Below are 23,811 nucleotides of genomic sequence, written 5' to 3' on the forward strand. Positions count from 1 at the left end.
GCAGCCTGACCGTAATTCATCAGTGGCAATCTGAGAAACTTGCTACCGTTGATTCCTAAAATGATCGTAAAAAACGGTGCTGGCAGGCCGGGGGCCGGTGGCTCAGGCCTGCGATCTTTAGCTAACTCGCATTTCCTCCCGGAAGTTATTTACTTCCTAAGGAGGGACGGGACCTGCAGACACGTTTTACAACCCGCAGCAGAACCGGGGGAAAAGCCACAAGCCGAACCACCCCGCCCATTATCTCCAGTTCAGACCCAGACAGGGAGGATTCTCAACTCCCGGAAGAACCGCTTTCCAGCGGGACCGGAAGTCCGACAGAACCGGAGGTCCGACGGGGACTGTATTCGGAACGGACTGAGCGACCCACGGTTCTCCCCGGCCTGCAAGGTGATCGCTCCCTGGGCCAGTGTCAGGCAGGAGACGTGGAAGTGAGTGGAGACGCCGAGGCCAGGGTCGTCCAGGCGGCGCGTGCGTGGCCTCCAGCGTCGGTGTGCGCGGTTCCCGCTCGCCGCCGGCGTCAGCCCTGCTCCCCGCGCCTAGGCCCAGCCGCCCCTCCGTACTCCGGCTCCCCGTGTTCTCACTGGGAGCGTTCCAGAGCTTCCAGGCCACACCTGCGGCCGGTTCGGGCCGCTTGCTCGTGAGACACCCGTGGCCAGCATGTTCATAGCTGCGAAAGCTTTCTGAACTTCTTTCCGGTATGACATTGGAAAAACCGTGGTGACCCCCGAAGGATTCCGGTTCTCTTTCCTGCAAAGTGAGGTTCCTTCCAGTTTTTAAAATTACCTTTTAAAAAGTTATTATTGTTTCAAAGTAATGAATGTATCCAGTGAGTGTATTATTATTTCCATATGTGAAAGTTACTTAATGCTACCCACGAGATCCATAAAACAAAGCATAAAAAGCACAAAACATGTCTACTACTTTCCCCTTGACCCCACCCCTCCACTTCAAGGGGGGGGGGGGCGGATAATGCAGTCAGGAATCTAATGTACATCCTACAAAGTTAAAGAGAGTTAGGGAAGGGGTGGATAAGGAAGGGAGACATTAGAACGTTGAAAGGAATTACATTGAGCAAGATATACTGTATTCATAAATTGTTTTGTTAATTGACATTTCCTTGTACAACGACTTAAAGATAATAAAAAGAAAAATAAGCACCAAAAATTGTTATTATTAAATAGATGTACAAAAGGATTACAATTCCAAAAGTCAGGTTGTAAGTACAATGCTACTTCATCAGCGTCACCACCCTTACTTCTTGTTCTCCCCCATTTTCTTCCTTCATTATTGTCAAGTTACATAGTTCATTGTTTACATAATGTATATTGGCTATAATAATTGCATTTGCTCATCCTCCTCCATTCCTGTGCCCTCTTTTGTGCCCACCTCCCCCCCCCCCCCAGAAAAAGAAAACGTGTTTCCACTTCTGTTATTCATTTTGATAAGCAGTCTTTCTAGTTTTGACGTTTGGGTTACCGTTCCCAATGCAACTGCTCCCTGCCTCTACATCACTGTTGATTCATTGCCTGTATGGTTCTTGGACTCTTCATTAGTAAGTACCTTTTTCAAGGTTCCCTGAGCACTTTGTACTCCTCCAACCAGGGAGATATATCTAAGTAAGATTTTGATATGTGCAGTTCTTGAAGTGCTCAGTGTGTGTAATTGCTAGTTCTTGCTGCTTGAATTTCTAAGTAATGATGTTTTTAGTTCTTCTGAATTAAATCAATTTCTTTTGATTGTTACTGGAATAAATCTCGAGGTAAAATGCTGAACTGTGTTAACTTGAGGTAAAATGCTTAACTCTGTTAAGCACACAAACCCTCATGAGTTAAGAATAAGCAATATATGACTTACAAGTATTTTTAAAAAATGATCTTTAGTTGTACAAAGAAAGTGTCATATAACATTATTTTTAACTTATGAATGAATTCTCAAAGCATGTAAGTCCTCATTAAAAAAACATGATATTGCTTAGGATAGCTTGTGATAAAGTGTGTAGATCATCTCTTTACCTCTTTATAATACCAAGAATAGACATTTAAACACTTTTATTCTTTTTACAGAGTTCAGGAAAATGTGGCCCATAGGAAAGAAATAACTTAGCCAAGATAGCACTACTGGTTAAATGTCCAACCAAGTGTCACTCAAGGTTTGTTTTTTTTACTCATTCAGGTACTTTCTTTGTTGTGTTGTACCCTTTCCAGTTACCATTTCTTTCATTAAAAAATATATATGTATTGATATTGATATTGAGCTAGGCACTGGTGGCTCATTCCTATAATCCTTACTTAGGAGGCCAAGATCCAAAGATCATGTTTTGAAGCCAGCCTGGCTAGAAACTCTGTGAGACTCTTTAACTCCAATAAACTACTCAAAAAGCCAGAAGATGCACCCTGGCTCAAGTGGTAGAGTGCTTGTCTTGAGCAAAAGAATCTTGGAGACAGCACCCAGGCCCAGAGTTCAAATCCCAGGACCCCAGTGTTATATCAGGGTATGTGCTACCATAAAACATTTTTGAGAAAAATGGATGGAAGGTTAGCATTTAAATTGTTTTAGTCTTATTAACTCAGGCCAGGTGCTTGCTAGGAAGGTTCTCTACCACTTGATCCATACCCCCAACTCTTTTTTGCTTTAGTTATTTTTCAGATAGGGTTTCATGGTTTTCTGTTTGTAGGCATCAGGGAGTTCCTCCTCACTGTGCCTCACGCTTACATCACCACAGCCTGCTTATTTATTACGATAGGACTTCCCAGCTAGGCACTAGTGGCTTACTCCTGTAATCCTAGCTACTAAAGAGGCTCAGATATGAGGATCAAGGTTCAAATCGGGACTGGACAGGACAGACTATGAGACTCAAACAGAGAAAGCAATAAAAACTGAATATAATCCTATCTACTCAGGAGGCATATATAAAGGTTTAGAAATGTGAGAACAAAGTTATGGTTTGGGAAAAAAAACTTGAGAGAGAAATGAGAAGACTATTTTAATACTAGGCACATAATGAGTCCCTATATGCAGTTGTACATTAAATTAAGGTGATGGTGAACCATTTTGGAAGGGTATTTAACAAAGAGTTGATGAGTTCAAATGTACATGTTAGAAAAATTATTATTATTAGTTTTTTGCCTGTCCTGGGGCTTGAACTCTGAGTGTGGGTGCTGTCCCTGACCATCTCTGTGGTCAAGGCTAGCACTCTACCATTTGAGTCACAGTGCCATTTCCAGCTTTTTTGAATATTGGTGATAAGAGTCTCACAGAGTTTCCTTCCTGGGATGGCTTTGAACCGAGATCCTCAGATCTTAGCCTCCTGTGTAGCTAGCTAGGATTACAGGCGTGAGCCACTGGTGCCCACTCTGTTGTTTAAGCCTTCAAGTTTATAATAATTATTTGTATTAGCCTGAGCTAATACAGCGCTCACTCATCCTCTCTCCCTCTCTCCACCCCTCAAACAATTGGGTTTCAGCTCAGGGCCTCATGTTTGGTAGGTTGGCACTCACCACACCTCTAGCTTTACTTTTTGTTGATTATTTTGGAGGTGGAATGTAGTGAACTTTTCTACCTACACTGGCTTTGAGTTACTATCCTCCAGATTGCAGCCTCCTCAGTAGATAGAATTACATGTATGAGACATCAGCACCTGTCTCTCATACATTTTGTTTTGTTTTGTTTTTTTAAATTTAATTAATTATTATTATTATTTTCCAGTCCTGGGCCTTGGACTCAGGGTCTGAGCACTGTCCCTGGCTTCTTTTTGCTCAAGGCTAGCACTCTGCCACTTGAGCCACAGCGCCACTTCTGGCCATTTTCTGTATATGTGGTGCTGGGGAATTGAACCCAGGGCCTCATGTATATGAGGCAAGCACTTTTACCACTAGGCTATATCCCGAGCCCCTTGGTTTGTTTTTTGCCAGTCCTGGGGCTTGAACTCAGGGCCTGAGCACTGTCCCTGGCTTCTTTTTGCACAATGCTAGCACTCTACTGAGCCACAGCACCACTTCTGACCTTTTTCTATGTATGTGGTGCTGAGGAATCGAACCCAGGGCTTCATGTATACAAGATGAGTACTTTACCACTAAGCCATATTCCCAGCCTTCTCATACATTTTGTTGTAGAGTATAAAGCTGATTTTTTTGGATTTTTTTTTCTCTCAGGGTCTTGTGCACATTAAGCAAGTATTCTGCTATTGAGCTATGTAACTTGCCCTGAAGATCATGTTAATTGTGATTTCACTAGTAAGTGTTCAAGACTGAAAAAAATCCTCTTTTTGAGATGAGTTCTCACTGTATATAGCCCAGTTTGTTGTTGAACTCAAGGTTTTCCTTGGAAACCGTGTATACTGGTATTGGATGCAGAAAATTGAAAGGGAATACCAAATTTGAGAGACACAGGGTAAAAAAAGACAAACAACTACAAAAGCAATACTTGCAAAACTGTTTGGTGTAAGTGAACTGAACACTTCGGGTGGGGGAAGGGAAAGGGGGAGGAGAGAGGGGGGTATGAGGCACAAGGTAACAAACAGTACAAGAAATGTATCCAATGCCTAACGTATGAAACTGTAACCTCTCTGTACATCAGTTTGATAATAAAAATTTGAAAAAAAAAAAAAAGGTTTTCCTGATTCAGACTGTAATGCTGGCATTACGGACATATCCCAAATGGCTGTAAAAAATGACTTTTTATAAAGTTGATTATGATATTTCAGTCTTATCACAATAATAACATGAATAATAGTAGTAAACATTACTTAGAGAATGTTTGGTATTTAATTCTCTCTCTGACTAGACTGAATTCTTTCAGGGAAGTCTCACTCATTTTTGTACCCTAGTTCCTTGCACAGTGCTCTAGGTCTAGTAAGTTTTCAATTCATATTTTCTAACTTGACTTAAATGTTAACTAAAGATTTACTTAATTTTTCTTTTCCAGGAGAAGCATGAATCAGAAGCTAATGAGGTTGGAAACTGTGCTACGATTTCACACTTTATGTAGGCACCTGCACAGCCTGAGACCAAGAACTTATGCACCTTGGGCACACAGGTTTTCATCTGCTTACCCGGTGTGGACTGCTCAGCTCTATGCCCCATCCTGGCAGACAGATATGCTCATTGGCACTGCTTTATCTCAGTATAGGTTTCTAGTAACAAAGAAGGTAGTTACTGATTTCTGTAACTTTGTATTATTTGGTCTGAAATAAAAGTGCCTAGGACCATGAGGAGAAATCTATTTTGAGGATTTGGTCATTTAAAAGAATTTATTACTTAAATACTGTTCTCCCAAAATAGATTACAGGGGAAAGGGGAATTCTGGTTAGTTGTTTGCTTATGCTGATGAATTTCATTACATAGAAATCAGTATGAAACAGTGACTTATACTGGATGCCCGTGACCCTCACCTGTAATCTTAGCTATTCAGGAAGCTGAGATCTGAGGACTGAGGTTCAAAGCCAGCCCAGGCAGAAAAGTCCCTCAGTCTCCAATTAACCAGCAAAAAAGCTGGAAGTGAAAATATGGTTCAAGTAGTAGAGTACACAGCCTTGAGTAGAAAAAGCCAAGTGAGCACAAGGCTGCAAGCTCAAGCCCCAGTACTGGCACATGAATTAAAGATGCCATGAATTAAAGATGCAAGATCTTTTTTTCATTTTAATCTGAGGTTTAAGTGCTCAAGGAACGTTTTATGTTTTTTTCTTTCTGTGCTGGTGCTGAGGCTTGAATTCAGAACTTGGACACTGTCCCTTAGCTTTTTTGCTCAAGGATAGCTCTCTACCACTTGAGCCACAGCTCTACTTCTAGCTTTTTTGGTGGTTAATTGGAGATTAGACTCCTATAAACTTTCCTGCCTGAGCTGTTATTGAAATGCAATCCTCAGATGTCAGCCTCCTGAGTAGCAGAATTTTCACTTAATGTTTTTTCTTCTGTGTTAATGTATTGTCACTTTAATAGGAAGAAAGACCAAGGAAATCGCAGTTATCTCCAGCAAAATCTAAAAAGGAAGTAGAAGTATGGATTGGAATGACTGTTGAAGAACTAGCCAGAGTAATGAAAAAAGACATAGGTGAGCCACATACCTTTACAAGGAAATAGATGTGGTTGTGAGTGGTTTTTGTAATGTTTTTCATAACTGTAACTTCTAATATTATGTGTGCTTGTTACACATGTGTGTTTGTTTCAGGGCTAGAGATTTAAACTGGCCCTTGCACATGCTACAGCAGTTCTTTAAAAATTAAATCATAAAGGTAGTAAAAACTCATCAAGGTTGAGTGCTGTGGCTCACACCTATAATCTCCATACACAGGAAGCAGAGCATGGCAAGATTATGGTTTAGGGCTGGCTTAGGCAAAAAGTTAGATTCCCGTTTCAACAAAGAGCTGAATGATAATGCACATCTATAATCCCATCTACTGGAAGATGTAGGCCAGACTGACTCTGGGTAAAAACACAAGACCACGGGGCTGGGAATATGGCCTAGTGGCAAGAGTGCTCGCCTTGTGTACATGAAGCCCTGGGTTCGATTCCCCAGCACCACATATATAGAAAATGGCCAGAAGTGGCGCTGTGGCTAAAGTGACAGAGTGCTAGCCTTGAGCAAAAAGAAGCCAGGGACAGTGCTCAGGCCCTGAGTCCAAGGCCCAGGACTGGCCAAAAAAGAAAAAAAAGAAATAGACTATGATCAATGACAATGAGCCATTTAATGATTCATTTAGAGTGCAGTTATTCAGAAGATACATAAATCTTCAGATATTTGTGAATATGCAGAAATTTGAGTGCATGATAGTTTAAAGAATTAAAAATTTCAGCTTCTTTGTTATTTGTTAAGCAGTTTATATACTTATATTGAGTGAACCATTTATATTGGCTTTTATTAACAGAAATTACTTGTTTAGGCATTTAAATCATGATCCTAAAACATTTTGTTTTATTGCAACCCAGATTATGTATATGAAGCTTTATTGAACACTGCTATTGACATAGATTCACTAGAAGCAGATTCACGTTTAGATGATGTCTGGATCAAAGAAGTGTTAAAGAAGGCAGGCAAGAAGCTGAAATGGAGCAAATTAAAACAGGAAAAAGTCAGAGAAAATAAAGATGCTGTTAAAAGGTAATACTTAATTGTGTTTTGGTGAGGAGGCCACACAGTTTTGCTTACCGTACATTTTCTTTCAGGATTAAAGTAACGTGTGAGTAAAAGATAAACCTTTATTCAACGTGCTCAAAGCACCAGAAAGTATATTTACCTTCTTATGAAACTCAAATTTATTTTTCATAGTATTCTGAATTATTCTATTAGTTTGAATCGTAAAATTTGATTTAGTTTTGCCCATTTTAGTTCTGCCAACTTTGTAACAGTTGGGCAGTCTTTTATCATTGGTTGAGAGAGAGAGAGAGAGAGAGAGAGAGAGAGAGAGAGAGTGTTGGTGTTGAGCTTGAACTCAGGAGCATTATCATGTGATAGTACTCTAGCACATGAGACACAGCTTTACTTCTGACTTTTTGGTGGTTAATTAGAAATGAGAGTCTCACAGACTTTCCTGCTTGGGCTGGCTTTGAACTATGACCCTCTGATCTCAGTTTCCTGAGTAGCTAGGATTATAGGTATGAACCAGAAGTTCCTGGCAGGTCATTATATTTTTAAGAGGAGAAAAAAGGACATTTTTAAAAAGGGGGGTGGTGGGGAACTAGGATGTTGGTTTTCTTCCTTAATGGTGGCTTATAGAAATCATTGCAAACCATTTCACAAGTTATAAAATGTTTCTGATAGTTAAGAAGTGAAACTCCTTTGCTATTAATTGTAGGCCCCAAGCAGATCCAGCCTTATTAGCCCCACGGTCCCCAGTTGTTACTATAATGGGCCATGTGGATCATGGGAAAACGACATTACTTGACAAACTTCGAAAAACTCAAGTGGCAGCAATGGAAGCTGGAGGCATCACTCAGCACATTGGTGCCTTTCTTGGTATGAACACAAATTACCTTACAATGTGCTTGGGAACCACACTTACTATTTTCTTCAATGAAATGTCATAATATGAAATAGAGTCAAAGTATAAAGGAGAGTTGAAATTTAAAGCTATCATATGATGAAATGATGAGTAGGTGGTTACAAATTACTTTATACTTTCTATAAGAAGAAACTTAGGTCACATGTTTTATTCTTGCTTATTAGTTTGAATAAGCATAAGTTAAGTGTGAATAACCTGTAGTGGTGGATTGGGTAATATTGTTATTAGTAATTAAGTAGTAGCCACCATTTACTGGCCACTTAGCAGACAGCTTCAGCTTAACTAATTGCTCAAAGTACATAGTAGTAACTGGCAAAGGCAGGACTTCATCACAATGTTCTTGGACTCAAATGTTAAGCTAGTAACTGTATCCTGAACTGCCTTTCTGTGGCTTAAGTCAGTTATGTAGCTGGAGTTTGCTAATATGGTGTGACTTCCCGTCCAATTACTTGTCTATTTTTTCTAGAATGGCTATTGATTGGTAAGCATTGGTGAAAGTAGCTATATTCTAGAAATATAAAGTAAGAAGTTACTTGAAAAGAAAATCCTCAAGAGTCTCACGAATACTTTATTTTCCCTAAAGGTATTTTATGTTTTCATTGTGAAAGTTTAGTCTGTGTTGTTCTGATTGGTACTAATGGAAAGAAGCCTGGCATGGTGGTGCATGCTGGTAACTCCAGCTGTTTGAAAAGTAGAAACAGTGGAATCATGGTCCCAGGTTGGCAATCCAAGCTAGCTTAGACAAAACACAAGACCCTATCTGAAAAACAAAATAAAATTAAAAGAACTAGGGATATTTCTCAAGTGGCAGAGTAGGTTTGTTTATGTCATGTATTCCTGCCTGTTTCAGGAGTACATATTTGAGTACTTGTTGATTTTGAATTTCTGTTTCCACAGTATCTCTGCCTTCTGGGGAAAAGATAACCTTCCTTGATACTCCAGGACATGCTGCCTTCTCAGCAATGAGAGCCAGAGGTGCTCAGGTCACTGACATTGTGGTGTTAGTTGTGGCTGCAGATGATGGAGTAATGAAACAAACCATAGAATCTATTCAGCATGCCAAAGACGCTCAAGGTATTGTGTTTGACTTACATGTATCAGAAAGGAAGGTTTCTGTTGTGTTTTTTGTTTTGGGTTTTTGTTTTTTTTGTTTTTGTTTTTGTCGTGGTGCTTGAACTTTGGGCCTAGGTGCTGTCCCTGAGCTCTTCAGCCCAAGGCTATGCTCTACCACTTTGAGCCATAGTGCAACTTCCAGTCTTCTGATGGTTAATTGGAGATAAGACTCTCGGATTTTCCTGCCCAGGCTGGCTTTGAACCATGATCCTCAGATGTCAGCCTCCTGAATAGCTAGGATTACATGCATGACTCACCAGGGCCTGGCTTTAATTTTCTTTTTGACTGTCTACTACATAAAGTTACAAGTGTGGATCCTCTTACATGTAAGTTTATTTAATCTTCACAGCAGTCTCAGATTTGTTACATATATTTCATAGCTTCAGAGATAATTGTTTTACCATAGAAATATATATATATATATTTTTAAAAGGACAGCTGGACTTAATATGGAACTTGTGGTGAAAAGTATAGTTTGTTTTTTTCCTACTACAGTTTTTCTTGTCTTTTTCTGTTCTGAGATTAGAATGCAGGGCCTTGTGCAGGTGCTCTTCCACTGAGCTAGGGGTGATCCACCCTCTAGAGGGGATCTACCTTTCCATTATGCATATGTGTGTGTCTGTGCACAAGCATGCCTGTGTGCACGTGCACATGCCAGCTTTTAGGTAGCAAATTGGACATAAGAATCTCAAGGATTTTCCTGCCCAGGCTATCTCTGAACCACAATCCTCAGATCTCAGCCTCCTGAGTAGCTATGATTACAGGCTTAAGCCATTGGTGCCTGGCCTATTGGGACATTAAAAAAAAAGCTTTAACATGGAAATTTTAGAGAGATGTGAAATAAGAATAGAATGATGAACTTCTACATACTTGCCATATCAATTCATTAGGACATACATAGTAGTGATATTTTGTTATTCCTTATTCATTTATCTGAACTCTCCAAAGAGAAATTCTCCCATTTTCTGGTCACATCTATAGCTTCTCAAGAAGCTGAAACTTGGAGGATTGAGGTTCAAAACCAGCCCAGAGTACAAAATCACTGTGACTCCATCTTCAGTTAAGCAGCAAAAAGCAAGACTGGTAGTATGGCTCAAGTGGTAGACACCAGCCATGAGCAAGAGAGCCTAATGAAAGTGTGATGCTCAGAGTTTAAGTGCTAATAGTAGTGCGTGTGTATGCATGCACACACACAAGGCATAAAACTGAAACTTTTAGAAAAACAATTGCCTACCTTGATTTGAAATTACAACAAGAGGGGAACAAGAGGGAGAATGGTTGCCTCGTGGAGACACTGGGCCTGTGTCCCAGGGCCTGTGTTCTCCGGAAGCACCAGTGCCCAGTGCTCACCAGGAAGATGATGTCCTGGGTGCTGGAGTTTGGAATGCTTTATCCTGGGTATTACTCATCCAAAGCTTTGAAAACGAAAACTGTGGAGTATGCCCACTGAGTGATCCACTGGATCCATGGGATTGTTTTTGCCCTCTACCTTGTGATTGAAACAATACCAAATCAAACAGTTACTTGACTCCCTGTACTGTGAACTGAAAGTCACTGCTACCTTATGGCTGCTCTTTCCCCATACCAAAGGAGCAAGTTGAATATATAGAAAATTCCCTCATCCATTTTATTCTTCAAAAGGAAATGAGTGATTATATTGTACAACAAAAGGAATGAGGCTATAAGAGAGACTATAGGGAGCTTTGGATTGCAAGGTATAAACAGCGGCTAGAGCTGTTGTTGCTGTATCTGTGAAACCACGGGGCAGTAATAGACCATTTATACAATTTAACAGCTGTCCAAGGTGCTGAGCATGTGCAGAAGTGACTATATATCAACCTTAACCAGAGCAGAAAAGAAAGCACACTGGGCACTGGTAGCTCATGCCTGTAATCCTAGCTACTCAGGAGACTGAGCTCTGAAGATCACAGTTCAGAGCCAACCTGAGCAGAAAGTCCATAAGAATCTTATCTAATTAACCACCTAAAACTTGGAAGTATAGCTGTAGATTGAGTGGTAGTGTGCCAGCCTTGAGCAAAAAAGCCAACCAATAGCTCAAGGCCCGGAGTTCAAGTCCCAGTACCTACATACAATAAAATAAAATAAATTTTAAAAATAAAGAAATACTGGAAGCTTATGAGATTCAGTGAAAGGGGGAGGTGAGAAAACATGAAAAGGTAGATGGACCGTACATGGATGAGATATTTTATCAAAAGGCTTTGAAGATCTCAATGTATGAAATAGGTGAGAATGTCAACAACCATAAGGAGGTCAGAATGCTTTGCTAAAATATAAAGTGAAGAAGAGGCTACCCTCAACCTATCCAAAGATAACTAACATTCGTGAGTCATTTTTTGCTGGAGGATTTAGTTGATTTCTAACATAATATATTCACAATTTACACATCAGAATAATTGTTCAGATTGTGGCAGTTATAGGAATTGCTTTCATGAGTTTAGTGTTTGTTTCCTTAACATTACTTCCAGGTATTAACTACTAAAGCCTTACTTTTTTTAAAATTTAATTTATTTATTAATTGAACACAAATTTTTTGACAAGGTGTTGTACAAAAAGGGTACAGTTACATAGTAGGGCAGTGTGTACATTTCTTGTGATATCTTATGCCCTGTTTTTCTTTCCCTTCTCTAGGTCAGGTAGACATATATACAATACACAATGTATCAAGAACATACACAGTAGCCACGTGGTCAAGCCCAAGAAAATTTGCCTAGGGCTTTAAATGTAATGTTGATATTAGACAATATGTTGACAGTAGTCTTATATGAACGTACCTACATAGCTTTTTTGAGCTATTGTATTCCACTGAGAGGTCAATTTTTGACTAAAGCCTTACTTATTTACTACAAGGCTTACTTATGAAAATCATGTTTGTTATTTTAAAATTCATCTGCAGTAGAGTGTCTGTGGTACGAGGTGGGGCAGACTCTGAGTTTACTTGAAAAGTGTTTATGATTTAGAGAACATCAGCCATGGTATACATTATATTTACTTCCATCTATGGTTCTCTCTATTGCATGAGAGTAGTAATTGAATAGACAGTGATATATAGCAAGGACATTATGTAAAAGTATATATTCTTCTAATTTTTACTTTTTTGGTGCTGCTACTGGGGCTTGAATTCAGTGCCTTGTGCTCATATTTAGTTTTGTCACTCATGGCTGGCCCTGTAAAGAGGCACTATAAATCCTTAAAGAAAAATTGCAATAATGATTCTTAGTTCAGGATGTCATGTTGAAGTGTAGCAATGGATTAAAACCTAGAAATAAGAGTCAAGTGATCTGGAGGGACTTGAATGACCTTGAGTTTTTCCTGGAGGTTATCACCAGTGTACTTATTGATCTTACTTTCAAGTTTAAAGATTGGTCTTTCTCTACTCAAAATACTGGGTTTTTATTTTTATTATTTTATGATGTATTATTAATTTTAGTTATTATCTCAAGTGTCTGTCCTTAGTTTAATGTCTGCTTACAATTATAATCTAAAATCTCATCTCTGGATTTCTTTCACATATGTACAGCCGAGTGGGTGGGTGAATGTCTAACTGTGGGTCTTTTAGGTGTTTTGATTAAATACATGCACAGGATAAGGAGAAAGCCACATCAGGTTGGTATCCCTCACTGGAATGGTTGGAGTTGAAGGTGTTCTCATTTGTACTTTTATTATCTCTGTCTCTTTCAGTTCCTATTGTCCTTGCAATAAATAAATGTGACAAACCTGGTGCTGACCCAGAAAAAGTGAAGAAAGAGCTTCTGGCTTATGATGTGGTGTGTGAGGATTATGGTGGGGATGTTCAGGCAGTACCTGTCTCTGCACTTACGGTAAATACGGGCCCCTCAAAGGCATACATGCTCGAATATGAGTGCTGTATGTTGTCTGAAGAGCATTTTGCCATACATAACTTCTGCTTTTAAAAATCCTTTCAGTACTAATCAAAAGTAGTATAATTTTCCTAATTAGGAATTAGGCCTACAGATGTCAGCTTACCAGTTCACAGTGAGAGCTGATTGGTGAGGAGCTGGTTCTAAAGCTAAGGCTTTTCACTTTATGGGATACATAGGATGAGGGAACTCGATGGTAAATTGTGTGGGGAGGAGCTAAGATTACAGTCAGCTGAAACTAAAACAAGTGTAAAACAAGCAGAATTGAAATTGCTTGTATTTTATGGCTTTTTGAATAGAAATTTCTTAGCGCATTTAAGAGATTTAAATAAATTAACCTCACACTCATATAAAGATTAACTATTTTGATTGATCTTATTGTTGATTATCTGGATATTTCTATGGATGGAAATGCTATCAATTAAAATATTATTTAAGATAGTTTTCTTTTCAATTACCAATTACTCTTTCTTGGATGAAAAACACAAATAAGCTTAAACTTGCCTGGATCAGCGGTTCCTACCCATCATCCTACACAGGAGATTGTTTTAATACTGACTTTTTTTTGTTGTTCATTAACCATATTCCACAGCTTACTTACACTCTAGACTGACCTCCCTCTCTCCCTCCCCCCCCCTCTCTTTCTCTTTCTTGTTGGTCATGGTGATGGCCCGGGCACTGTCCCTAAGCTCTTTTGCTCAAGGCTAGACTGCTACCACTTTGAGCCATAGTGCCACTTTCGATTTTCTGGGAGATTTTATTGGGAGATAAGAATCTCATAGACTTTCCTGGCCTGGCTAGTATCAAACCTCAATCCTAAGATCTCTGCTTCCTGAGTAGCTAAGATTCCGAGTGTGAGCCGCCAACACCCAGCTCACTGTAGACTTTTTTATGCTGATCATTCACTAAAGGGATGATTCTGTGCTGAGTTTCTCCAGTTAAATTTCATTTCATATATAATTTTCTTAATTTTTGTTATCTCTAAGATATTTAGTAATTAGTCTTTGCCAGGTGCCAGTGGCTCACGCCTGTAATCCTAGCTACTCAATAGACTGAGATTTAAGGATTGTGATTTGAAGCCAGCCTGGGCAGAAAAATCCCCATGAGACTCTTATCTCTAATTAATCACTCAAAAACTGTAAGTGGTGCTGTGACTCAGTTGGTAGAGCACAGGCCTTCAGTACAGAGAGGCTCAGGGATAGTGCCCAGGCCCTGAGTCCAAGCCCCACAACAACAACAACAACAACAAAGAAAGTACTCTTTGATTAGCATCTTTTCCTCTGAAATTCATAAAATGTCACCTTGTTTAATTTTTCCATTATACTTCTCAGCTGTTTTTATACTCTGAAAGCCACATAGCAAACTTAATACAATAAAATTCAAATGAAGATGTGGGTGGGTGTGATGGCACAAGCCTATAATTCCAGCTACTCAAGGCTGAGGCTATAGGATTTCTAGTTCAAGGCCAGCTTGAACAACTTAGCAATGCCCTGTCTCAAAATAAAATGAAACTTAAATTTTAAGAGAGCAGGAAATGTAACTCAGTGGTAGAGCTCCCTAGGTTCAATCTATACCATCACAAAAGAGGAAGGAAGCAAGGGAAAGATGTGGGGAGAAATGAAAGGGAAGAGAAGGAGGAAGGAAGGGGGGAAAAACATGAGAAATATTTGAGTCAGACCACCATATCTTCCCATTTACCATCAACTGAGTAGATAGATGTGAAACTGCTGCGGCATGGCAGAGGCGGCCCCTAGGAGTGGGAGAGAGTGGCTAGGCAATAAGATGACTTTTCCAAGATGTACAGGACTGCTTCATGCTTTTTTGGAGCAGTGTTTTGTAAATTGGAATGAATACTAGGAATAAGTGGGTAGGAGAACCAAGGACTTAGTTTTTTCTACAGTTTGTTCTATCCTCTGGTACAACTATGAGGAATCTCATAGTTAGCTGACACAGAATGGAAAAATCCCTAGCCTATTAGTTTCATTTCTATCACCAGTTAATCAGTTATGTGATCTTGGAGTCCCAGCGAGCATTCTGAGCACCAAATGTAAAAGATAATTTGATCTAGCTTCATTTTTGGTTGAAGAAGAGCAAGTATGTGCATTTCTTCCTATTTAATAAAAGTAAGTAATGCTTGGGCTGGGGATATAGCCTAGTGGCAAGAGCGCTTGCCTCGTATACATGAAGCCCTGGGTTCGATTCCCCAGCACCACATATACAGAAAATGGCCAGAAGTGGCGCTGTGACTCAAGTGGCAGAGTGCTAGCCTTGAGCAGAAAGAAGCCAGGGACAGTGCTCAGGCCCTGAGTCCAAGGCCCAGGACTGACCAAAAAAAAAAAAAAAAAAGTAAGTAATGCTTGATTTACCTATTTTTAAGGGTTAAGTGATTCAAATAAAATAATATGTGTGAAGACTTGTTCAGCTGGGTAAAGCTTAAAGCAGCCTCTTTACAAAAGTTAGTGAGAAGTAGTAGAGGAGACCAAAGCAGTTGTTTATGACTGGGAATTAACAGAATCTGTCCATGTCAAGCTTTCTTGCTGATTTCTCTTCCTTTTTACTTTCTTCCTTTTAAATTAGGTAATTCAGCCTTTTGTTTTGTCAGCTGTAGGGTTTGAACTCTGTCCTTGAGCCTCTTTGTACTCAAGGCTAGCGCTGTACCACTTGAGCCACAGCGCCACTTCCATTTGTTTGTTTTGAGTGGTTTTTATTTGAGATAAGAGTTTCACAGGGACTTTTCTGCCCAAGCTAGCTTCGAACAGCGCTCCTCAGATCTCAGCCTCCTGAGTAGCTAGGATAACAGATGTGAGCCATTGGCACCTGGCTGTAATTCACAGTTTTAATGCTTCGAGACAAAAGTACAACTTAAGGATCATTTGGCTTTCTGATCCTGATAGTTACATTCACAGGTAATATTTATTAATGTACATTAATCTTTGTTGTTAAAGGGTCATAATCTGATGGCTGTGGCAGAAGCAACAATTGCTCTTGCAGAAATGTTAGAATTGAAAGCAGATCCTACTGGCTCAGTGGAAGGCACAGTCATAGAGTCATTCACAGACAAAGGAAGAGGGTAGGTCTTCGCTAAACTACTGCTGCCTAATGATTTTGTTCTATAGCTTTTGTGACTTGATTATTTGGCAATGTATTTGTTTTTATTTTATGTTGTTTCTTCAGGAGCAGCTATTCTCAAAGCACATTTTTGTGTTTGTGCAAGTGTTAGAGCTTGAACTCAGGGTCAGGAAGTTGTTACTTAGCTTTATCGCATTTTACCATTTGGCTTGAGCCACCAGTGCACAGATACTAAAGTTTTTTGTTTGTTTGTTTTTGGTTTTGGTTTTTGGTTCATCATGGGACTTGAACTTGAGCCTGGGTGCTGTCTGCCACTCAAGTCACAACTCCACTTCTGGGATTTTTAGTAGTTTATTGGAGATAAGAAGCTCATGGACTTCCCTACAGGCTGGCTTTGAACTGTGAACCTAACTTCTCAGCCTCCTGAGTAGCTAGGATTGCAGGGGTGAGCCACTAGCACCTGGCAATAAATAGTACCAAAACTTGCTTGAGAAGTTGAGAAAGGAATTAATCCTATGTACACAATGTGTGTGTTTTCTTTTTCCCAGTTCTGGGGCTTGAACTCAGGGCTTGGATACTGTTCCTGAGCTTCTTTGTGCTCAAGACTAGCACTATACCACTTGAGCCACAGCACCACTTCTGGCTTTTTCTAAGTAGTTTCTTGGAGATATGAATCTCAGGACTTTCCTGCCTGGGCTGGCTTTAAACTGCAATCTTCAGGAGTAGCTAGGATTATAGACATGAGCCACCAGTGCTCAGCTGTGTGTATTTTTAAACCTCATAATTATATTTTTGTGAAAGATGGGGTAGCATTATACAAAAAGAAATGTACTCGTTACCTGACTTGTGTATTTTTTTTTATTGCTAGAACTTTATTTGGTTGTTACAAAATTTGTAAGAGTGAATATATTAAAAAAAAAAAAGTGTATGTGGGAAGGGCAGGGAAGGCAAGAGTTATCTTCAGGTTACCTAAAGTGCCTGGCTACTTTCAAACTATATTAACCTTTCCAAGAAAATGTGTATTTTTAAACCTCATAATTATATCTTTGTGAAAGATGGGGTAACGTTATACAAAAAGAAATATACTCGTTACCTGACTTGTGTAATTGTAACCCCTCTCTCTATACATCACCTTTATAATAACACTTTTTTTAAAGGAGGGAAAAAAAGAAACTACAATTATATTGTGATTATGGCATTAAGAATATTTACTTTTATATTCATTTTAGTCCTGTTACAACAGCTATAATTCAAAGAGGAACTTTGAGAAAAGGCTCAGTTCTGGTTGCTGGAAAGTGTTGGGCAAAAGTACGCTTGATGTTTGATGAAAATGGAAAAACCATCAATGAGGCCTATCCTAGCATGCCAGTGGGAATTGTAGGCTGGAGAGACCTTCCTTCTGCAGGAGATGAAATTCTTGAAGTAGAATCTGAGGTACAGATTCCATATGTTACTACTATATGTATTTCTATGTTAAATGCATAATAGTTCCAATGATCAATCTGTACTGTTCTATCATATAAGTATACTAATGTTAACAAATAATTCTTGTTTGTAAGGGACCATGAGGGCCCAGTCATGCTATTTTAGAATTTGAATACTATATTATTTTAAATTTAAAACTAAATTATCTCAATCATATTCAAAGTTCCCAAGTTAAAAAATTGATGTTTGAGTACTGGGAATGTGTTAGTGGTTGAGTGCTTGCCTAGCATGCATGAAGCCCTAGGTTCAATTCCTCAGCACCATATAAACAGAAAAGGCGCTATGGCTCAAGTGCTAGCCTTGAGCAAAAGGAAGCCTCCTGTGTTCAAGCCCCAGGACTGGCAAAAAATAAATAAAAAATTTAAGTTTCTTGTAACTTCTAAAATCACAGGTTTCATAGTATGAGTTCATAATGAGAACACAAGTGTTTAGGCATTGGTGTCTGTTTCATTCACTGCTAACAGCTTTCCCCCTCTGAAGTCAAGGGCACGGGAAGTTATTGACTGGAGGAAGTTTCAACAAGAACAGGAGAAAAATAAAGAAGATCTGAAAATAATAGAAGAAAAGCGAATGGAACATCAAAAAGCATATCAGGCAGCCCGTGAACGATATGGCACTTTGAACTGGAGGAAGATATCATATAAAAAGTACCTCGAAAGAAAAGAACAAAAAATCTTAAAGCCAAAAGAAAAAGTTGAAAGAGATTCAAATGTACTTCCTATAGTTGTTAAAGGTACATTTTAAAGGATTTTACTTTACAACTCAGTTTTTGAATATCTGTGTATCTTTATGCCCACAGTTATTTTCTAAGCTTACTTTTTTATTTTATTTCAGTTTAGACAGTCTTGCTGTGTAGTTCAGCTTGACCTTGAACTTAGCATCTTCTTGCCATAGTCTCTCCGGTGCTACAGTTCCACCACTTCCATCGCTGGAAGGCCTCTCAATTCAACTGAAAGTTATTTCTGTTTTTTGAGAGGCATTTTTCTGAGTAAAAATATTTCTTGTTTTTGTTATAAATGTCCTTTTGTTTTATTATACTGTATTTATTTAATTGTGACTGAAGTTTGAACTCAGTGTCTTGCACTTGTCATCCATCACTCGATCTCTTGAGCATTTCTTACTTTAGTTATTTAAAGATAGGTTTTCATGTTTTGTGTCTGGGCTGATTTGAACCCTGATCCTTATATCTGAGTATCCATGTAGTTGGGTTAGATGAAAGGCCTTACTACCACATCTACTTTGTTCTTTGACAGGGGTCTCACTAATTTTTTGCCCATCCTTGCCTCAAACTGTAATCTTCTGGTTCTCTGCTTTTGAGTAGCTGGATCCACCCATCTTCACCTATCTATTAGTAGATATTTATAAAATAAATAGTGCTCTTACTGGTAAATAAATGTGCTTTTTCTGGTAAAAATCATTCATGTCGTGGCTTTAAATTATTGTAATTTTTGTATCTGTTAATGCTGATCTCTTGCACCAACAATTTAAACCTTTTGCATTATTTAGGTGATGTTGATGGTTCCATCGAGGCTATTTTGAACATTGTGGATACCTATGATGTCTCACACGAGTGTGAACTAGAATTGGTACATTTTGGATTGGGTGATATTAGTGAAAATGATATTACCTTTGCGGAAACATTTGGTGGTAAGAATTCTGTTCCCTATGTGTTTAGCTGTGTTCCCTAGATCATATTGTGAATCATTTGCTTCTGTCTTATTGCTTGGCTTGTCACCCACTCCTATTAGCATCACCCTTCCTACTCTAGTTCAGTCTGAGCCAGCAGTTAACAAGATGTGCAGTTATACAGCCATAGCTGTACTCGTCATGGCTTACTGCAACCTTGAGGAGGGAGTTCCTCTATACTTTCCTTCATCTTTTTACTTTTAGCTACCTATTTTTTCAATTGGTAACTTTGTAAGTCTTTTTTATCTAATTTTATATTATTGTAAGGGTGATATACAGAAGGGTTACAGTTACTTAAATAAGGCAATGAGTACATTTCTTGTTGAACCCCTCCCTGGTTTTCTCCCACTTTCCCTCCCCGCTAAACTCCCCTCCCTCATAAGTAAAGTTCATTTCCAACATAGTGTCTTGTGAGTATCGCTGTTGCAGTAGTTCACCCTTTGTTCTTTGTCCCACCATTTTGTTATTCCCCTTCTATTTAGGAAAAAATCTCCTTTTAGTTTTAAATGCCTAGAAGAGATACTGTCATTATTAAGTTACACAAAAGGCTGTCTCATAACTATAATTTTAATTAGACCCAATAACCAGCAAAGCCCCAAATGTTAAGTACTTGTGAATTATTTAGAAAGGAGGTGATTTATAACCTGATTTGACTACAATTAGGTGTCATCTCTACTACTGAAAAGATACTTTCAGTAATGATGATGAATTTGAAGTATTTATTTGGCCGGTCCTGGTGTTCTAACTCTGAGCCTGGGTGCTGTTCCCTGAGCTTTTCTTGCTCAAGCCTAGTACTCTACCACTTGAGCCACAGTGCCACTTCCAGCTTTTTTCTGTTACTAATTGGAGCTCAGAGTCTGATGGACTTTCCTGCCTGGGCTGGCTTCAAACCACAATTCTCAGATCTCAGCCTCCAGAGTAGCTAGTACTACTGGCATGAGCCACCAGTGCCGACCAAATTTGAAATGTTTATTAAGCACTTGTGTAGCCTGGCATCTTGTAGCCAAGAAAGGATTTATTAAGACTTTTGAGGTAATTGTGTTTTTCTTAATTCTTTTCATTCATTTTATTTAAGGCAATAGTATTTTGCTTTTGTTTCCTTTTTCCTCAAACTATTTGCAGTTATTTATACCATTTGTTCTTTGGTAAATGTGTCATTTCCATAAATATAATTTTGCTTGTTAAAATAACTTGAATTTTGCCATTTAAATCACTATTTTTACAAAAATCATAGGCAGTGTTTTAACTAAAAATATAATTTTTATTAAAACAGTGGGCTGGGAATGTGGCTTAGCAGTAGAGTGCTTGCCTAGCATGCATGAAGCACTGGGTTCAATTCCTCAGCACCACATAAACAGAAAAAGCCAGAAGTGGCGCTGTGGCTCAAGTGGTAGAGTGCTAGCCTTGAGCAAAAAGGAAGCCAGGGACAGTGCTCAGGCCCTGAGTTCAAGCCCCAGGCCTGGTAAAATAGATAGATAGATAAGATAGATAGACAGATAGATAGATAGATAGATAGATAGATAGATAGATAAAAGAAAAGTATTTCAATTATTCCTGTTAGTATATGTATTGTATAATATTATAATGCCTTGCCATTATGGGCATTTAAAATAATGCTTCTTGACCATCTTTTATTGCTTGGATTGTCAAAGAAAGTTCTTTTGTTAAGTTATAATGTGGAATGTTCTTCTAATAATCTGAAACCTTACTAGCTTTCATAAGAAAAAATATAATTTCTCATCTACTGAGTTGCTGTTTACTACCAGGAGTTATATATGGCTTTAATGTGGATGCAAGCAATGTTATCCAGCAGTCAGCTGCAAGAAAAGGGGTAAAAATTAAACTCCACAAAATCATTTACCATCTTGTTGAAGATTTGAAGGAGGAACTGAGTAGTAGATTGCCCTGCATAGTAGAAGAACACCCAGTTGGTGAGTATTGGCTGTATATTACTTTTTAGCATGTTTATCTTAAGTGTAAATAGTATTTGAAAGCAAAAATTAGGGGAAATGTTTTTACTGTTCCACATACTGTGTCCTAAAAAAGTGATTACCATGAGAATTCATAGTAACCTCATATATATTATAAACATGTGCCCTCTCTGTACCACATATTTTACTTAATTTAACCTTAAAGAAATAGACAAAGCATCTGAACTTGCTCTCAAGCTTGGACATGAAGAACTAATTGTAATACATAAAAATTAACTGCATTGAAAGAGCCACTGATTTGTTCTTTGACTGTTCTTTGAGAAGTTTAAATGCTAAATATATTAAAATAAGTATATATTTTCCCATATCCCAGGATTAGGATTATATTTATTTGTCAGATCTCTTTAGTTTCATTTACTCTGGGACATTTTTTTTTTAAGCAGACAGAGTAGGTTATTTGAAAATAAAGCAGCAAAAAGAAAATAGTCTCTATCCAGAGAGGGGTTCCAAACAGGAGTCCATTGGAATCCTGAGGACTGCTTTATAGCATGGGGCTCCTCCCATATCTCTTCCCTTTGGCTTGATGCTGATTGCTTGGTGGCTTGATTTTGTGTGCTCAGCTTTTCTCATTGATTGAGCTGGCACACAGGGCATTATAGGAAGCAGCATTCGAGCGGAATGGGATAATTTTAATGTTAGTTGATTTTTTTAGCACACATTGATAGTGCAAAGCAGTTTCACTGTGCTAATTCTATAGATGTGTACAGTGTACACATTCATTGCCTGTACTATATATTCCCTTTCTCCTCTAAATCTGGAACTTAGTGAATTCTTCAATTGATCTTTTGTGTGTATGTGCCTATACTGGGGCTTGAGCTACAGGCCTCTTGCTCTTTGCTTGGCTCTATTCCTTACTTCCTGCTGGGTAATTGGAGGTTTGTGTGTTCTTATACTAAGAATTGGAAAATGTCAGGTAATCCTCTCAAAAATTGGTAGTGAAGGTGTTGGTAATGAAGGAAAACTCTGAGCTACAGAATTAGCATTGATTAGTGAATATAAAAACATTTTAATTGACTTAAGTCAGGAAATGATGACCTACAAACCAAATTGAAGGAAAGCTAACACTAGGTTTTCATGGAGCAGACAAGAATAATTTCTATCGATCACTTGAGGATTTTTGTTATTTAAAAGTTGGTGTCAAAGCAGTCAAGATTTTTCTTTGCTTGAATTCATATTTTTAATAGTTACACTGTAGAATGTCACTCAGAATCCTTAGTTTTCTGTATGTTCACATTCTTTTCTTCTTAAAAGGTCAAGCTTCTATACTAGCTATCTTCTTTATAACGGAAGGGAAGAAAAAAATTCCTGTTGCTGGATGCCGAGTCCAAAAGGGACAATTGGAAAAACAAAAAAAATTTAAATTAATTCATAATGGACATGTTATTTGGAGGGGTAAGCATTACCACTTTTCTTCTTTGTGTTACTGGAGATGGAACTCGGGGCCTCACCCTTGCTAATAATAAGCATGTGCTCCACTACTGAAACCATACCTCCACTCCTTTTCCCATTGGCTCTTTTCTAGGTATGGTGTGGAATTGGGCCTTGGACAGCCTGAGCTTCTATCCTACCTGTATGCTTTCCTGTGTTACTGGGGATAACTAGCCACATCACCGAGGCATTGGTTGAGGTGGTCATGAGCCCTACTGGCCATTGTTCCAATCTCAGCCCCCCGAAAAGGTCTGAGCTATAGCATCAGTCTATTTCTGCAATACACCATCGCCAAACCCAGCTTGATTGTGTACCCTTCAGAAATCCACTTATCTTCCCCACATCACCCCAGACTGCTTCTAATCTTTTAACTCCCCATTTCCTATTTTTTTCCTGCAACGTCTTTTATGTTGGTTTGCTGAGTACAACCAAACATTTGCTGTCTTTTTTTTGGCAAGTTCTGGGGCTTGAACTCAGGGCCTGAGCACTGTCCTTGACGTTTTTACTTAAAAAAAAAAAAAATGGGAAATTTAGTGTCTTCTGCTACCTTGAAGTCTTTCAACTTCTGAATTTAAGAATGTGTATTTCTTCTTTTAACACCACACATTTACTAAGGAGTTATTTAAATGTTTTTTTAAGGTTCATTAACCTCACTGAAACACCATAAAGATGACACTTCAGTCATCAAAACCGGGATGGAGTGTGGTCTCAGTTTAGATGAAGAAAACGTAGAATTTAACGTGGGAGATGAAATCATTTGTTATGAAGAAAAGGAGGTTCCAGTCAAGACTTCCTGGGATCCAGGATTTTAAATTTAAATTAAAGTTATCAATGACTAAAATGTCTTGTCTTATATGGTAGAGGTTTTTGGGGTTTTTTGGTGGTAACTGGAGTTTGAACCCAGGATGTTTGCTAGGCAGGTGGCTATTCCACTTGAGCCATTCTAGTTTTGATTAAATAAACCTGTTACTTCAAAGTGTTAAAATCCTTTGAAAGGGCTGGGAATATGGCCTACCGGTAGAGTGCTTGCCTAGCATTCATGAAGCCCTGGATTTGATTCCTCAGCAACACCAACATAGAAAAAGCCAGAAGTGGGGCTGGGAAAGAGCGCTTGCCTCGTATACATGAAGCCCTGGGTTCG

The 23,811-nt window shown here is 38.8% G+C and overlaps 1 protein-coding gene across 3 annotated transcripts; it reads left to right on the top strand.

Annotated features, from left to right (window-relative positions):
- The first annotated feature begins 338 nt into the window (after window positions 1-338).
- Window positions 339-23,511, top strand: Mtif2 (mitochondrial translational initiation factor 2). Of its 3 annotated transcripts, XM_048352910.1 has the most exons (15): window positions 339-757; window positions 2,067-2,152; window positions 4,927-5,149; window positions 5,940-6,051; window positions 6,927-7,098; window positions 7,793-7,953; window positions 8,897-9,073; window positions 12,812-12,951; window positions 15,957-16,081; window positions 17,310-17,514; window positions 18,046-18,298; window positions 19,072-19,212; window positions 21,018-21,182; window positions 22,494-22,634; window positions 23,310-23,511. In XM_048352910.1, exons 3-15 carry the CDS (start codon window positions 4,934-4,936, stop codon window positions 23,480-23,482), a joined length of 2,181 nt encoding a protein of 726 aa, XP_048208867.1. In that variant the 5' UTR covers window positions 339-757; window positions 2,067-2,152; window positions 4,927-4,933; the 3' UTR covers window positions 23,483-23,511. The 3 variants fall into 3 exon arrangements, with proteins under 3 accessions (XP_048208867.1, XP_048208866.1, XP_048208868.1); XM_048352909.1 differs by lacking the exon at window positions 2,067-2,152 and having other exon boundaries at window positions 340-757; XM_048352911.1 differs by lacking the exon at window positions 2,067-2,152 and having other exon boundaries at window positions 345-431.
- The last annotated feature ends 300 nt before the right edge of the window (window positions 23,512-23,811 follow it).

This window comes from Perognathus longimembris, chromosome 8 (assembly GCF_023159225.1).
Source record: "Perognathus longimembris pacificus isolate PPM17 chromosome 8, ASM2315922v1, whole genome shotgun sequence".
In the NCBI taxonomy this organism is placed as follows: Eukaryota; Metazoa; Chordata; class Mammalia; order Rodentia; family Heteromyidae; genus Perognathus; species Perognathus longimembris.